General features: G+C 41.1%; 1 protein-coding gene across 1 annotated transcript in view; it reads right to left on the reverse strand.

The window, feature by feature from the left end:
• The window catches only part of CACNA2D3 (calcium voltage-gated channel auxiliary subunit alpha2delta 3), a 1,008,438-nt gene that overhangs the window by 75,784 nt on the left and 915,160 nt on the right, over positions 1–17,494 (reverse strand). The window contains exons 28-30 of the mRNA XM_027835883.1: positions 15,916–15,977; positions 14,621–14,665; positions 3,492–3,554 (exon numbers count right to left, since the gene is read on the reverse strand). Of these exons, the coding sequence (XP_027691684.1) occupies positions 3,492–3,554; positions 14,621–14,665; positions 15,916–15,977 (170 nt within the window). The remainder of the gene's footprint in view (positions 1–3,491; positions 3,555–14,620; positions 14,666–15,915; positions 15,978–17,494) is intronic.

The following is a 17,494-nucleotide window of genomic DNA, read 5'->3' on the forward strand; positions in this document are numbered from 1 at the left end:
CTCTACCTTGCAGGGGAGACCCATGTTAAGGAAGGTATTCTCCCGTGTGAGTAACATAGCACTCCATAAAGGTAAAAATACATTATGCAAAGAGCTTCCTCTATATAATAAAATGAATTGTTTATAATTCCTGCATGACCTATAACCACCCATATCATCAGTTCTATGAATTTCCTCACTTTAGAATGAGTTCTTTCTCAGAGCCACTTTCTGGTGAATACCCTACTCTGTATTTCCATGATTCAGATGCAGACAAAGAAGGCTAGGCCTTTCAAGTGGACGGTATATCCTTGCCAGTGACCATCAACCAATCTGGCCTGATATGGGTGAAGATCCTTAACACGCCTGATAATGCAAGGCTCGGAGTGTACTTCCCACTATGGAGACAATATGTTTGTAGGTCCGTGTTTCAGCCCAGGTGGAGATTTGGCAAATTAAGGAACATGTGCATGTGTTGTTTTGTTGTTTTTGGGTTTTTTTTAAACTTGGCTTTCCAAAAAAAATTAAAACTGAAAATCAGAGCTCTTTTCACTGAGGGGAGGTAAAAAAAATGCAAATGTCCAGATATAAGGCATTCAAGAAGCTTCCTGCCTTCTACAAGATTTGTCATTTCTGCTACCTTATGAGCACTAATGGAGATATGATCTGTGAAGGACAAAAGAAGATGCAGAAGAAGAAAAACAAAAATTCTGAGGATTTATGGGGGCAAAATGCATTATATTCCTAAATTACGTAAATTCCATGGGTTTTGTATTAACTAAACCCCAATTCCATTACAAGTAACTGAGTTGACCTCAACTATGCACCTGGGAGTTTTCAGGCAGAAATGCTTACAGACCTCGCCAGAAAACTAAAAAAAAAAAAAAAAAAAAAAAAAAGCATTCCTCTGTCTGAATAGTGAGTATTGCGTTTTTCACTTGAGGGAAACTTGGGAGCTTTTCCAAAATATGTGGGTGTGTGTAGCCTGCGAGAAGCCAGGAGGACATTGGTATTTCATGTGCATAAGTACACCAATTTCAATGGAACTAGTTGTTAAATGAAGAAGAATTATCCTAATTGGGGCACAGGAAGTCAGACAGCCTCAAACAAGTCCAGGCTCAAAAGACAGGCAGAGCTATCCCGGCCTGTTCAAGGAGATCAAGCAAATGAATTGAGCACCGAAGCCTTAGGTGAATGTATAGTGTATGTGCCTTGGGGCAGGGAGGACTTGGTGGGGGATGGAGGGGTGGGGAACTTTACACAGCTTCCATAACTTGGTAATTTTGATATTAGCACCAACCATTTGGCTATTCCCTCGTTGTAGTTTCATATTTTCCATGTATGACAAAAATTTAGTCTTGCTTCTTCTAGCCTTTTTATAGATATTTCAAGGCCAATTCCCCTCTCAGTTGGTTAATCGATATGGACTGAGATGCAAAAGCAACTTCTAGCTAAACTCAGAATCTTTGGGTTGTCTTAAGATGTTGTCATTTTTTCTTTCCATTGTGGCCAGAGAGATTCAGCTAGATCACCTCACTTCCTAAAAAATCCTGAAAAAGAGATTGAGATGTAAGTCACCTTTGGACTTTCCCTGTATTCTGGAAAACTCAGGTTGCTGTGTGTGTTCCATGCTGGAGCCAAGGCCACCACTTAGGTAGCAATGCCCATCAAAAAGAAGCAAAGGATTAGGTTGTGTTTGTGGGGACATTTTATTACCCCCAAATTATTTCTTTGGGCTCTTTGGGGGATTTTAACAATCAAGAGAGCACCAAAAAGGAATATGATGGTTTGGGGGGAAAGGAGAATAAGTGGCATCACAATCCAACAGGTTGCTTGGCTTAGCAGAAAAGATTCCGATCAGAGAGCTACCCTTCTTAAGGCAGCAGCTGGCCGGAAATTGAAAACATGGCATAAACAAAGGAAGGAAATAAGAGCATGAGGATGGCACAGCCTCTAGACCGTTCATAGACACTGCTGGGGGAACATGGTTAAATGTGGAAGGAGAAGGAAAAATAAAAGGAAACATTTCTCTTCAGTCCGATGTCTTTGATTCTAGGTAGTTACTTGTTTCAGGATAACAAAATTGAATGATAGAATTACAGAATATCAGACCTTAGTAGAACTGGCTTCAGTTTGGGAGGCCAGACTTTTTCTTCCTTTCTTTATGGTCTACATACATTTATACAACAAGCACTGTGTAAGAGGAAAAAATACATCGTTTGCATGGTTTGCAAAAAAAAAAAAAAGAACTGGGTTTGAATCCTACTTATGATATTTTCTGTCATAAGACCCTGTCCAGTTTATTTTCTTTCTCCAAACTTCACTTTTCCCATTTGTAAAGTGGGGATTATACGATCTAGCAGACCTGCTACCAGGCCACATGTGGCCTCCAAGCCACAGGTTCCTCTCCTTGGATGGACTAAACTATATTGTTTTCAGATTCAAATGCCATAGCAGATACAAAGCGCTTTGGTAGAATCAAAGTGCAATCGAAACATTTCTAGAAAGTGCAATAAAAACATCTGTTTTGATTGTTATTGTGATTATCAATATCGCTGACATCATCATGATATCCCCATAATTATCCCCATTTTACAGATGGAGAAAGTGTGGCCCACATAACAGAAATGACTTCACCAAAGTCATGCAGACAGTTAGTGAGTGGTCAGGCTCAGATTAGAATCCATCTTCTATCTCTCAGCCTGGTTCTGTCCATCACATCAAGAGTGCTTCACCCTTCTCTTCTCTTGTCACTTTTGACACACTGATTTAACCTTTTGTCCACATGCAAGAGAAGAGTCTGACATACCAAAATGTCCACTTTGGCTTCTGTCTCTTTATCGCTGACAACTCTTCAGATTACAACTGTCATTTTAAGTTAAAAAAAAAAATGCACCCAAGATATTGGTGCTCATCTCCTTCCGTCTACTGCTGTTACAGCCCCTTGCCCCTCTTTCCCCTACCTGGCACCAGCAGTCCAATCAGTCCTAGAGCATTCCTTATCTCTCTCATGGGCCCCTTGTCCCTGAATGCTGAGTGCTGGAGTTAATCCTGGGACTTGGTTATCAGGTTAAAAAAACAGAAAAAGCAGAGTCAAGTATTCGGGAGAGCTTTGTGTCATTCCCACCTCCTCTTTCCTAAGGAGATAACATGTCAGAAGGACATTTACCTTCAAAGTGGCCCAAATGCTTTAAGGAACATCCACCCGGAGTTAAAGAGCCCTTTCTGTGGCGGAGACAGCCCTGTGGCAAAGAGTTCTTTCTATAAATTGAACTTTTAATGGGATTAAGAGCAGACCCTCCTTACTCTGGGGTAAAGAATCCTTCGGGACCCTGTGAAAAGTCAGTCCCGTTCTTGGAGGGGTGGAGATGGTAACAAGCTTTATAATCTGTTATTCACCTCTTAAACACAGATGATCGTCTGGAAGAGTTAATATCGCTATTAGCTTTCCTCAGTCCAGACACCTTCTCAATTTGTGGGTTGGGGCTAGTAGAGAGAAGTTTCTCACTTACCTGTGTGTAGTCTTCAGACACCAGGATGAAGCCATTATTGTCTATGAGGTAACAATTAATGGTCTAGAAAAGAAAAGTCGATTTGTGTGTTTTCAGATGGGTTGGATATAGAGTGATGCCTTTCGATCAAGGAGGACTTTGGGGTTTTAGGTCAGTGGAAAGGTGGGCTGCCTTGAAGAATTAGGGAGACATCAGCATTTTCTAAAAGTAAGAAACAAGCAAACGAAAAGCACCAGGTTCCTAAACCGCTCACCTATAGATGGGAAATATAAGCAGCAAAGAGGTACTATTCCGAGTATCTTCACAAATTTTCATTTTTCCCTAAAACAATGGAGGCATGAAGGTCTGGGGACCTCGTGGTTTTGTCCCAGCCTGATGTTTGGAGTCCAGCACCAACACAATGTCATTACTCTAATGATGTATTAATGAAAACACAGTGTCAGCTTGGAGGACCAACAGGGGACCAGGTAATATTTTTTAATTTGTTCATAGATTGAGGCCGGGGGGAAGGGGAGAGGCTTCTGTAAAAGGGGCCCCTCAGGTCTCCTAAAGCTTTTTCAAACTGTGTTTTTAATTGGGAGCTGGATTCAGGGGCAGGGCTGTTAGCTTTGGGTAACTCAGACGTATAAATTGGAGCGAGCAAGGTGAGCCCCATTCTGGGCTTCCCCCACACTACTTTAATCTCCAGTGAATGATTTGCTACGGGCTAAGTTTTAATTACAGCTGCCGAGTTGAAACTGAAGGTTTAATTCAATCCTTGATGTAACTCCGTTTCTATTTATTGCAGCTTTACATACCGCCTGCAACATTTAATTTGTAACATATCTTTACCCGGAGCTGAATTCCACCCAGCACTGGGCCACCGCAGGGCTGGTGTGTGCTGGGACATTTCCTGACCCACAGGGCTGGCTTTAAACAGGCCAAGAGGGCCTGCCGCTGAAACACACACACACACACACACACACACACACACACACACACAAATGCAAACACACATACACATGCTGAAACACACATTCACACACTTGAACACACACACACTCAAACACACACATACGCCTCCAAAGGAAGCAAGGATTTGCCCATTCTCCACATTCTTCACGATGAAAAGCACCACTCCAGAGACAAAGCCTCTGTCTATACGGGAGATATTTCAGAGGGGCAAAGGAAGAGAAAAAGCATTTTGCCTTTTTTTAAAAGTAACTAGGTCAGAAAAAACAGGGCTTTATCCCAGAACACTGAAGTCTAAAGGACAAGAACATTTATCACGTTTAGTTTTCAATTGTGTAGTTTTGATTTTGTTACATTTGTATTTTGACAGTGAATTTACTCTTTCAGCAGCAGAGAAACTAGCTAGCAGAAATAATTCATCCGACTAGGAAGAAGATATTTAGTGTGTTTTCTCCATTCCAGGGGCCCCATGACAGATGGTTTCCTCCCTGGCCTACCTCCCCTTTGGCCTTCCCTGGGTGGTGCCCTTCCTGGTAGTAGCTCTGTGGTGTCACCAGGCTCCCTGGGGAGGGCCAACATGGGGGTATTCCTCCCTTGGATGATAACCTGGAGGCAGGTTAGTTGTTTCCTTGCCAATCATACAAAACTCACTCGTTCTAGTTTTGGCGAGGAGATATTACAAGTCCCAAGAGCACAAACAGTTTTGCCCTACAGAACAATACCTCAACCAACGTGATTTTGCAATCCCATTGGTGGGATCGCATAACCAGACTATTCCAGATTCTACCAACTTCCTCAGCTCCATTGGAATTTGGGACCAACGAAGAGGCCATGCCAACTCAGCAGAGTCTCAGCTTGGTCCTCCCTCCCCTTCCTACTAAGTCTTAGTTTCTTTACTTCCTCCTCCTTACCCCTTCTCCGCTACTTGCCCTCACCAGGTGAGTTCCATAAGCATCCAGGTGCACTCTATTCAGCCTCAGTCCTGTGTACAGGACAAAGTGCCCAGTAAAACATTGGCTCCCGATATCAAACTTTGGTGGAACCCCAAAATGATGCTAGTTGGCAAGGTAATTATAACTATAAAATGGCTCTTTTCAGTAAAATAGAAATACTTATTCTGATTGCACCGAATGCTTTGCACCATGCTAGATTCAGAATTAGAGACAAGGCCCAGCTGCTAGTATCCGGCTTTTTCCACCCAGTAAAACTCTGAGCCTAGGTTATGAAACAACTTTTCACGATGGCTTACCCTGTCTGGGGGTGAAAGTACCAGCAACTAGAATCAGAAATTCTGTAAGCCCCAAACCCCAGAGTGGAAACCAGAGGGATAGAAATCTGTGAAAGCACATATTTGCCCCACTGTGTTATTAGGCCAGGGGAAAAATAGGAAACTGGACTGCTTCCAAAGATCAAGTGGGAATGATGACAACAACAAAGAGATCTCTTGCCTTCAGCTATGGCTTATTCTATACTAATCTCTAGGTAAAGGTTTTACCATGTCATGAGAATATTATTATTAAGAGAATGTATTAATAATAGCTTTTGTTATTATGGTTAGCAATAATAATGATAATAAAAGTAATCATAACAGAAATGGGCATTTATAAGTCCTTTATAGGTTTACCAAAACCTTCATATGCATTCTCTCATTGGAGTGTCATTATAAGCCTGTGAGATAAATATTTCAGGAAACATTAGACCCATTTTACAGATGAGGAAAATGAGCCTAACTATCTGTGTGACCTTGAGCAAATTATTTAACCTCTTGAAGTCTCAGTTTCCTTACTATAAGATGAGAGAGCTGGGCAAATTGACTTCTTAAGATCCCTTCCAGCTCTAAATACAATCTTATCATCTGCCAAGGGTCACACTACTAGACGTCTGAGGCAACACAGTGACCCTGCAAAATACCTCTTAAGGCACATGTGATGTATTTCAGCCCTTTTGCCATGACTGGTGGCACAAGGGTCCAATAATAATAGGGCATTTATTGAATAATTGCTTCATTTGACCAACAAATTGGTGGTCTGCTCGGTCCTTTCGGGAATAGGATGTGCGGAAAGCTACGTGGATTTAATTTGAGACATATTTCAGACATTCTTCAACACGAGGGTTCACAGGACCATCTTTTGGAACAAAAGCCTTAGCCTGACAGAGTTTGCATGTCTTAATTGCACATTCTTGTAACCTTTTGTGGAAGAAAAAGTATATGGTCCCCTCAATCCTAGAACAGCTCTCTGTGGCCCATTCATCTTGGTCAGATTAATGTTGCTATATCCTCAAAGACAGCCCATCGGCATAACAACCCCAGGGGGAATAAACAGTGGTGTCTGCAGGAATGGGAGCCCCTTCTTGACTCCATATAAATGTGCTTCCCAATGCCAAAACAGAGGGATTGATTTGCTTCCAGAATCTGTCTTCTATCTGCTGAAATGTTCAGTAAAGATTAGTTTATTCTCTAGTAATAATGGTTTGGAATTAATTTCCTTGTTGTAATCTATTTTTTTCATTACAGATGAATTTCTTTATAGTTTTGTATGAGTGGAGACCCATGGCCACATACATTTATTGGGTATATGTGTAATCCGTCCTTTTAAGATTGTACCATAATATCCTTCTGTACCGTAGTGGATGGAGAACTTCATTTGAAATTAAGAAGATCTGGGTTCAAATCTTCCTTCTGATATTTATCTATTGGGTCACCATGGATGAGTCATTTCATGTCTCTGAAACTCCATTTCCTCATTTGTAAACTAGGTGTAATAACATTTGTCTTGCCTGCCTGACACATAGGGTTGTTTCAAGACTAAAATGAGATAAAATGTATCAATGCCCTGCAAACTGTAAAAGCTTATGAAAATGTGTATTGTTATTATCAGACTAAACCTAGAGTCCTAAGGGCACTGCCGCTTAAGAAAGGCATTGATAATGCAGAGTGTCTGGAGGAGGACCAGTGTTATAAACGTCCTGCATTCTGTGCTTTATGAAAGTCAGTTGGAGGGACGGGAGGTTTTAGGTGGAAGAAGACAAGATTTGAGGAAGACAGGATAACTGGGCTCAATTATTTGCAGGCTTTTCATGAGCAGATGGATTAGATTTGTTCTCTTTGCAGCCAGAGAACGAAACCCAGAAGACCGGGGTGGACGCAACCGAGCAGCAAGTCTAGAGATGGCAGGCGTAAAAGTAAAAGAAAAACAAACAACGGAACAAACAAGCAAACAAAACAGTGACAGACAAACCCCTTCCTCACAAGGAAAGCTCTCCAATGCTCAATGCGCTGCTTGCAGAAGGAGTGGCCTCTTTCTGACTGAAGCTCTACTAGGAGAGGATGAGCGTCAAGGATGTTACAGCGAGGACTTCTGCTCTGCTGCACATTGGACAAAATTCCTTCCAACTCTTAAAAATCTGAGATTCTCTGGTAATGGACATGCTGCCTACTCATTTATTAGTTTAATTGATTCATTGGTCAAGTTTGGATAGCTGTTGAATGGATAAGTGAGTGAACCTAGAGCCAGAACAGATCCATTCGCTAGGTTCTGGAGCCATGTTGGGCAGCGAGGTGGTGCAGTGGATAGAATGCCAGGCCTAGAGTCAGGAAGACCTGAGTTCAAATCTGACCTCAGACATTTACTAACTGTGTGACCCTGAGCAAGTCATTTAACCCTACTCGCCTCAGTTACCTCATCTGTAAAATGAACTGGAGAAGGAAATAGCAAACCACTCCATTATTTTTGCCAAGAAAACCCCAAATGGGGTCATAAAACGTCAGACATAACTGAAACAAATGAACAATAATCACAGTGATGATGGGCACTTGCTAGAGAAAGTTCATTTGGATTTGGGGGCTGGGGTTAGGGCAATAAGGGCTTCCTCTACCCCAACCCCCAACCAAAAACCAAACCAAACCAAACAAGTGACAAGTAGCTGGTCATAGAAAGGTATTAAAACTGTGCTCTGTGTAGTCTTAGGATTTTGTCAGTCAAAGGAATTACTCAAAGAACTGGCTCCAGACAAGAGTTATGTCAAAGAGTAAACTTCAGAATGAGGTGCCCTTACCTGATAGAATCAAGTCTATGATGTTGGAATTTGGCTTTCCTCAGTGAAGCTGTCTAGCCCCCAGAAAGTGGGAGCACTTTTTTTGGGGGGGGGTGAGTGGATTCAATGAGCTCTGGATGGCATCCAAAATAAAGCTTGTCTGTGAAGTCCGTGGGAGGCGGCCACGCCAGTCACTGCCCTGGACCAAGGCTGGGAAACAGGCAAACTTAATGGGCCCACAGAGCTCTTATTAATGGGGGCCTGATCACTTGAGGGCAGTGAGGGTTGGGAGGTCTCACAGCCCTAATTAAAATAGGTGAAATGGGAATGACAACATTGAAACAGAGCCAGACTAGAGGGGATGCAGAGAGCAGGCTGGGTGTGAATGAGGGTCCTGCCTTTACTTTGTACTCACTTTAATGGGTTGGTGAAAATGAAGGTTTAAAAACAAGAACAAAACATGTTTCAAAGGGAAAGTGAATCATAAGACACCTCTCTCTCTCTCTCTCTCTCTCTCTCTCTCTCTCTCTCTCTCTCCCCACCTTGTATAGTATTCGGAGCTGGAAGGCAGCTGGGAGGACATTTAACCTCTTCATTTCCCAGAAGATGAAATTGAGGGCCAGAGAGGTTCCAGACTTGCCCAAGGTCACATAGCCATTCTATTCCTGATTCAAAAATTCTATCTGTGGATAGACACTTGAGCTACTTACCAGCTTTATGAATCTGGGCAGAAATCAAGGTTTGTTTTGTCAAGGTGTAAAAACTTTGATTTCCCTGGTGAATGATGGATCTGATTGGGAAAATTGCTGGGTGGGAGTGAGCACTGGTCACTATTTTGAGATGTCCATATCCATGTTATCATTCAGGGAGTATCCTAGGATCTCATAGAGCTAGAAAGAGACTTTAGACTCCATCTATTCCAATCCCCTCATTTTTACAAATGACAACACTGAAAACAGGAGACATGGAAAGAATGTCTCAGGGTCACATGAGTAGAAAATTGCAGAGTAAAGACTGGAATCCAGATCCTCTCACTAGGGATTCATTGAATTTTCTACTGCACCATGATTCAGCAGAACTAATGACCTTCCATGATTGCTACAAGGAAAGTTAATACTTTAGTTAATACTAAAGAAATAAGTGCCTATCATGGGCTCCCTCCTTTCCTCTGCCTCGTAGAATCTCATTTTCTTAGATGCAGTCCAAGCATCACTTTCTGTATGAAGCCTTTCCCAATTCCCCAAATGCTACTGCCCTCCTTCCCAAATTACATTGTATGTAACAAATACATGTATGTTTATACATGTGTGTATTAATTCATTTAAAATTTGTTGTTTCTATTTATATATATACACACATATATGTATATTGTTATCTTTCCCATTAGATCATAAATTCACCGCAAGAAGGAGTTGGTGTTTTTTTTGTATTTATATTCCTAGTGTTTATCACAGTCCTTGTTAGTAGTATGGACTTAATAGCTACTTGATTGACTGATCGATTGACTCTCTAAGCTAGAAAATGGAGGGTGGTGACCTAGACTAAATGAAAAATCAATCTCCATATCACTAAGCATCTCATTGTTGAAGTGAGCATCCACATTCCATTTCAATACAGTTTGGTGAGTGTTTATTTGAAGAAAAACTCTTTATCCATTGTGGGATACCTCTTATTACTGAACGGCCCTCCATGACATATAGTTCAAATTTGCCACTTTGCTGCTCCCGCCTTCTGATTCTCATTATTTCCTTTTGAGCCAAAGAGGGTGAGTTTAATGCTTCTGTCACATGACAGTCATTCAAATAATTGAACATAACTAATTTGTTCCTTTGAGTTTCCTCTTCTATGGAAGAAACATCCACAGTTCCTTCAAAAGTTGTGGTTTTTTTCCCTCATAGCATGACTCTAAGTCTCTTCCTTATCATGATTGTCTTCTAGTCACTTTTCACTTTATCACTGCCTTCCTTAAAATATGCTGCCCCCCCCCCCGAGCTGAATATCATATTTCAGTCATGGTTGGACCAGGGCAGAGGATAGGAGAGAATAATCACAAAGCCAAAAGTTCTGCTTCTCTCAATGCAGTCAAAAGAACACCCAGATCCTCTGAGCCAGACCACTGCCTAGTGATGACCCTTTCATTGCATCCTTAAAAAGTCATTTCTGAGTCTTAAAGACGTTTCTTTTTTCCCTATTGAACTTTAAGGAGACATAGTTAGTAAAGGGCTAGCTTTCGAGCGATGAAGAACTGAGTTCATGTGGACTTATGGATTTAGAGCAGGAGGTGACCTCAGAAACCACTGAATCCTACTCCCTGTTTTACAGTTGAAGAAACTGAAATTGAAGATGGTGGAGTAATTTGCCTGAGCTCATACAGGTAATGGATTTCAGAGGTGGGTGTTTGAATTGATATGAATGGTATGACATATTTTAAATGTGCCTAGTGAGATATAAATATATGTATACATATGTGCGGGTGTCGGTATATAATATGCATATGTGTATATATGTGTAAATGCATATGTACACATATAAATGTGTGTGTTGTCTGCCCCATAAGATCATCTGTTCTTACAGGGCAGCTGCTATTTATTTCTTCTTCTATCCTGAGGTTTATCATAGCACTTGGCAGACATAAAGCACTTAATAAATGCTTTTTGATTGATTTATACTTCACCTCTTAGCACAAGGCTCTAACTACTAGTTACAGACATTGCTAAGCTGTAGCAGTGGGAAGAATTTTTGTAGTTGGAAGTTCCCTGTACCAATAATGTCACAGGTCTATATACCAATACCACCCCCCCCAAAAAGGAAAAATATTATCTTATTAGATTTAGCCTAAAGTTGAGTGGAAAAGGGCAGCTAGGTGGCACCATAGAGCAGAGAGCACCAGGCCTGGACTCAGGAACACTCATCTTCCTGAGTTCAAACCCAGCCTCAGAAACTTACTAGCTGTGCGACTCTGGAAAGCTGCTTAATCCCTTATTTGCCTCAGTTTCCTCATTTGTAAAATGGGAATAATAGCACTGACCTTCCAGGGTTGTTGTGAGGATCAAATGAGGAAATTTGTATAATGTACTTTGTGAACCTTAAAGTGCTATAGAACTCCCATGTATGTGTGTATATGTTTATGCATGTATATATGTATATATGTATGTATGCATATATATATACATAAATACATATAGACATATGTTGATATGTCCATGTGGCCCATACAGGATGTCCCAATAAGATGTGGCTTCTTGAGATCAGTCACTGTTTCTCTCACTGTCCCTGTATCCCCAGTGCTAAGTACTGTGTCCAACACATAGTCATTGATGAGTAAATGCCTGTTAATTAGCTCTTTTGATTGTTAGACTCAGTCCTGGTCAAATTCCAGCTTTATTCCAGAATTGAGATCTGGCCACCACATGGTAGGGCAGATGTTGACAAACTGTAGAATATCTAGACTAGGGTGACCAGGATAATGAGGAGATCTAAAACCATGATCTAACCCCAGCAGCAGCAGGAGGTTATTTTAATTGGGTGTTGGCTAAAATTTCCCAACAGGGTCAGCTAGGTGGCATAGTGGATAGAGCACTGGCTCTGGATTCAGGAGGACCTGAGTTCAAATTGAGCCTGAGGCACATAACACTCACTAGCTGTGTGACTCTGGACAAGTCACTTAATCCTAATTGCCTCACCAAAAAACAAAACAAAACAAAACAAACAAACAAAAAAAACAAAAACAGAAACAAAAACAAAAAATTCCCAATATTCAAAGCTGGCCATAAGTAGAACAGGCTGTCTGAAGAAGTGCTGAGTTCCTTGTCTTCAGAGGTCTTCACCTAGACGCTGGACGACATTTTGTTGTGTATCTTAGAGTGGGGATTCTTTTCATTCTCATATGAGACTAGGGGGCTGCCACAGTCCCCTCTAACTCTCCAATTCTATGGTTCTGTGAACTTGAGTTAGCTGAGACGACTTTGGGGAATGGACATTGTGACTACCTTCCAACATGCAAGAGAAATTCGATATATTCTATGTGATTCAAGAAGCAGAATGGAATTTCAGGGAAGTAGACTTGGGCTCACTATTGGGAAAGATTTCCTCCAGATCACAGGTGTTTGCAGAGGCTGCAGACTGACCTGGAGATTCCTGCAGGACAGACTATGCACTGGCCACAGATAATGGTGCAGTCCCTCAATCAGTCCTCAAGCATTTTTTATCCACTTCCCAAAGCCATGCACTGTGTAGACAGAGATTCCTGCTTCCAGAAGGGACTTCACTAAATGATCCAGACAGTCCACTCCCCTGCTAAAATTCTCTGATTCCTTTCCCATCACAATACCCAAGTTCATGAAACCTGGCAGTTTTCTGACACTCCTCTCCCCCTTTTTGTAATTCCCTCACCCTTCTAAGATTTTAGTTCTGCCACACAATTTTTTAAAAATTTTCACTGTCTTTTCAATTAATAAGCATTTATTTTCTCTCCCTTTCTCCCCCCCATGAAAAAAGAAAAGAAATACAAATTATTATTTGAGCATTGACTATCTTAATAACTGTTTTTTTAATGGATTAATGAAGGAGGGACTAAATCTTGGGACCCCAAATAGATTGTAAGCCCTTTGAGGCTAGGACTCTATGTTCTATTTTTCCTGGCTTTATGGTCAGTATTCAGTCAAGGCAGTTAGATTCAGAGCCAATCAGACCTAAGTTTAAATTCTGATTCTCACACTTACTACCTATGGGGAAGGGAACATGCATTTATTAGATACATATGCTGTGTCAGACTCTGTGCATATTATATCATTCAATCCTTAACAACAATGCTGTGACATAAGATCAATTATGATCACTATTTCATAGATGAGGAAACTGAGACAAACATAGACTAAGTGATATGCCCAGGGTTACACAGCTACTAAGTGTCTGAGGGTGGATTTGAATTCCAGGTTTTCTAACTCCAGGCTCAGCGCTCTATCTATTGTACTACTTATGGTCTTTATGGGACTGCCAACAAGAAACGTAACTCCTGTGAGCCTCAGTTTTCTTATCTGTAAATGGGGATAAATATAATAGCACTTAAATCACAAGGTTGTTGGAAGGCTTAAGTGAAATGATATCTGGTAAGTGCTTTTGTGAAACTTAAAGCCCTAATAGCATGTAAAGGCTGGTAAACTATAAGCTCACTGAGGACAAGACCTTTTTTTTTATTTATGCCTTGGTATCCCCGGTTCCCAGGTCAGTGCCAGGTTTATAGAAGGTACTTAATAAATACTTAGTGAATTGAATTGAAAGTGCTATATAAATGTCAATTATTATCATCATCATTATTATTAAAACATAATTGCTGACCGATTAAGTAGGAATTATTGCTGAATAGAAAAAAGAGGCTTCCAAGGACACGATGACTGTGTAGCTGTTGGCATCAAAATTTGAGGCATCAGAAGAGCTGGGGACAGAAGTGACCTTGGCCTCAGTTGGCTTCTGGTCGCCCGATGGGCTAAGAGTACTTTGTTTTAAATGTCCATGTGTAGGAACAAACCTCCCTTCTCAATACCAGAATGTCAACACTGCCGCCTGCTGGATACTTACAGCGTAGCAAGAGCTCTAACAACCTCAGTTAGAAGAAAAGCCTTAAGTGAGATTTTCTATTATCTGATGATCATGGACCTGCCTCTTTGGAAGGGTTCCCAGGGAGGCTGCCAGGCAGTCTGGACTCCATCCCCAACCCCACTCCACTGAAATGTAAGCTCCTTAAAGGCAGGGACTGTACCATTTGGGTCTCGTATTCAAGTCGGTGTTTATTGTTCGCCTAATTTGTGCCAGGAAGTGTGCTAAGAGCTGGAGATACCAAGAGAAAAAAAAGAAAGAAAGAAAGAAAAAAGAAAAGGAAAAAAGCCCTGCCCTTGAAGTAATTCGCAGTCTGAGTAGGACCAGTACCTAACACAGTACCTGACACATAGTAGGTGCTTAATAAATCGTTTTGCTTTTGCTCAATATTTTATGTTCCAAACTCACAAATCTTCCAGCCAAACCGGGCAACCTCCAACTCTAATTTCTAACCCTAATTCTGACCTGCCTGCCCCAGGTTGATGACTAGCTACCACCCTCACCCTCCAGGAAAGAAGGAGAAAGCCAGGAAGAGAAAAGAGACTTACTTCATCATCACAGCTGATGGAGCATCTGCCGTCCAGAGAGGCACACTGTAAAGGGAAGACACAGGAGGAAAACATGTCACTTAGCGGCTCTCCAGGGTGGGTCGGCAGGCAGAGTCCAAGGCTGCTAAAAACCCTGCAGGGAGAGTCTCCCAGCTGAATCCTGCCCTTTGCCAAGGCGAGGACTCAAGGCATACAGATCTCTCTGTCCTCTGTAACAGAACAGGAAGCAATGTCTTCAGCCAAATGTTGATAGAAATATAATTCTCATTTTTCTTTTTACCTGCGAGGGAAGTTTCAATGGGATCTATCATTGCCTAGTTCCATCTCACTAACTCATGTTTAGTACTTCTCATTCATTCTTTTATATCCAGGCTCTGCTTCTCCCTACTAATGTGACCTCAAACAAATATCCAGTCTTCAGTTTCCTCATCTGTAAAATGTGCTGGTTGGACTAGATTAGCTTGGAGGTCTTTCATCTCTAGATCTATAGAGCATTAACAGTACTGGCCATCTTCATTTTCAGAATCTTGAGATTTCATCCCTTTGTCATTCCCAACCTCTATTCTCAGAGAAGGAAATGTTGATGCAGTCTAAGGTTTTCTTACTGCCCAAAGGCAAAGAAGGCCGGAGGATGGCAGCAGCTAATGCTTCTAATCACTAAATTACACCGGGACATTTGGACATGAGAGAATGATAACAACATCAGCAACAAGCATTCTTCTTCTCCTTCTCCTTCTCCTTCTCCTTCTCCTTCTTCTCCTTCTTCTCCTTCTCCTTCTCCTTCTCCTCCTCCTTCTCCTCCTCCTCCTCCTCCTCCTCCTCCTCCTCCTCCTCCTCCTCCTCCTCCTCCTTCTTCTTCTTCTTCTTCTTCTTCACATTTCCATATGACTTAAGGTTTGCTTTTCATATTGTTATCGTGTTTGGTAAGAAAAGTTGAAAAAAATACCCTCTGAGTCCTAAGGAGATGAAGGTAAAGTTACATGGAAAGTATACTACCTTACCTGACATGGAAGCTAACCCCGAACAGGGAGGTTTAAGGAGTCATTCCCATTTGGAAGGACACAATTTGTGCTGCCCTTGGGCCAGTCACCATGACATTGCCCAGAATGAGTGGTTTCATCCTCTGACCATCCTTTTCTCATGCAGTGAAAAGAAGGAATCTAGATCCTTGGTAGTTTGGGGTTCTGCAAACATTCATTTGGATATCTGACACTTCTCTAGCCCAGTAGAGCCAAATGGGAACACCTATATAATAGCAGAGTTGTTAATGCCTCAATACATTGATTATAACTTACCTGTCTGCTGGCAGTCCAGAACTTCCGCTGGAAAAATTCAAGTTTCATCTGAATACCTACAGCTGGTACAAATTATAAATAAAATAAAACATTACAAATCTTTTTACACAATTATGTGAGATTATTGTAAAAAATTGCCCATCCCAGCATAGTAAAATATCTCTATTCAGGCAACAACAGAGAAAAGAAACATGAAAATGATGATTATGTAATGATGTCTAGGAGGTTTATCATCTTCTGAGAAGGAAATTTTCAAAGGAATTCAAAGGGCTTGTTGGTAGAATAGGCTGAGGATAGAACAGATGGCTCCTCAAGAGACAGAATCCAAGAAGGTTGCCCCAAATACACATACTTGCCGCCCCCCCCAGTTCATTAGTATTGGGGGGTGATATGGGCAGTAGGTATGGTGTGCCTGAAAAATAAAGGTGATTGAATTTTGAGGTTAAATGCTAATAAGAGTATGAGCATTTTGGGGGTGCATGTGTGGGAACTTCTCCAATTTTTGGGGTACATACTTAAAACTCAGAGGTATAGTCCTTAATAATAAGCCTTGTTTTATTTGAATCTCCAGCACCTAGCCCAATGACTACCACACAGTAAATGTTTCATAAGTGCTTATGGATTAATTTAATGCAAGTGGAGTCAGAAGAGATAGAGCCTCAGAGCTGTAGAGGACAAAAGCCAAGACTTAATCTTAAGCCTTTATTAAATATCTATTTCTAATTAGTATATTATATCATATTAATCTCTCATAATACTCCAGTCATTGAGGTAAGCACTAGGGATACAAAGAAGAAGTGCAATGATCCCGGCCCTGAAGGAGCTTACATTCTAATGGGAGGCAGCATATATAATGTGTAAATACAAGGTAGTTTTGGAAAGGACTGAAAATCAGTTGTTGGTTTTTTATTTTTGTTTGTTTGTTTTTTTGTTTCTTTTTTTTTTACCCAAAGCACGACTTCCCTTTTCAACATCTTGACCGATTGTTCAGAGTATCTGAGGTGAGACCTCTCCAGTGATGGGGATTTCCATCATTTCCAAGGTGTCCCATTCTGCTTCTGTATGATTCTAACCATTAAGAAGTTTTCAAGCTACTGGAACTAAACTGGGACCTCACCCCATTCACCCTCCTCAATCCCCTCAACTCCATATACACATTTCATTGCTTTGTGCTTGGGAATCCTGAGAAACAAAGAGCATTCACTACCTTCAAATAAGACCCAAAAATAGATAATGTTCTCTTATTTCCATTCTTTAGTGGGATCACAATCTAATCATCAGAGGAATTCCTCTAACAAGTCATCTGGAAGGCCTATCCATGTTTTCCTATTCTGTGCAAATCTATTTAAATTCTGCTATAAATCTTCCATGGAAAATCTACTCCAAGTGCTAGAGACCTGGGTTCAGGCAGTCTTAATCTTTTTTTTTTTGTTTGCGTGTCCAAGAGCCCATGAATCCCGGTACAAATCCATGTTATTTTAAATGCATAAAATAAAAGACACTAGATGACAAAGGAGAATAATTATATTGAAATAGATAGATAGATAGATAGATAGATAGATAGATAGATAGATAGATA

This window comes from Vombatus ursinus, unplaced genomic scaffold (assembly GCF_900497805.2).
Source record: "Vombatus ursinus unplaced genomic scaffold, bare-nosed wombat genome assembly UNPS02014817.1, whole genome shotgun sequence".
Lineage (NCBI taxonomy): Eukaryota > Metazoa > Chordata > Mammalia > Diprotodontia > Vombatidae > Vombatus > Vombatus ursinus.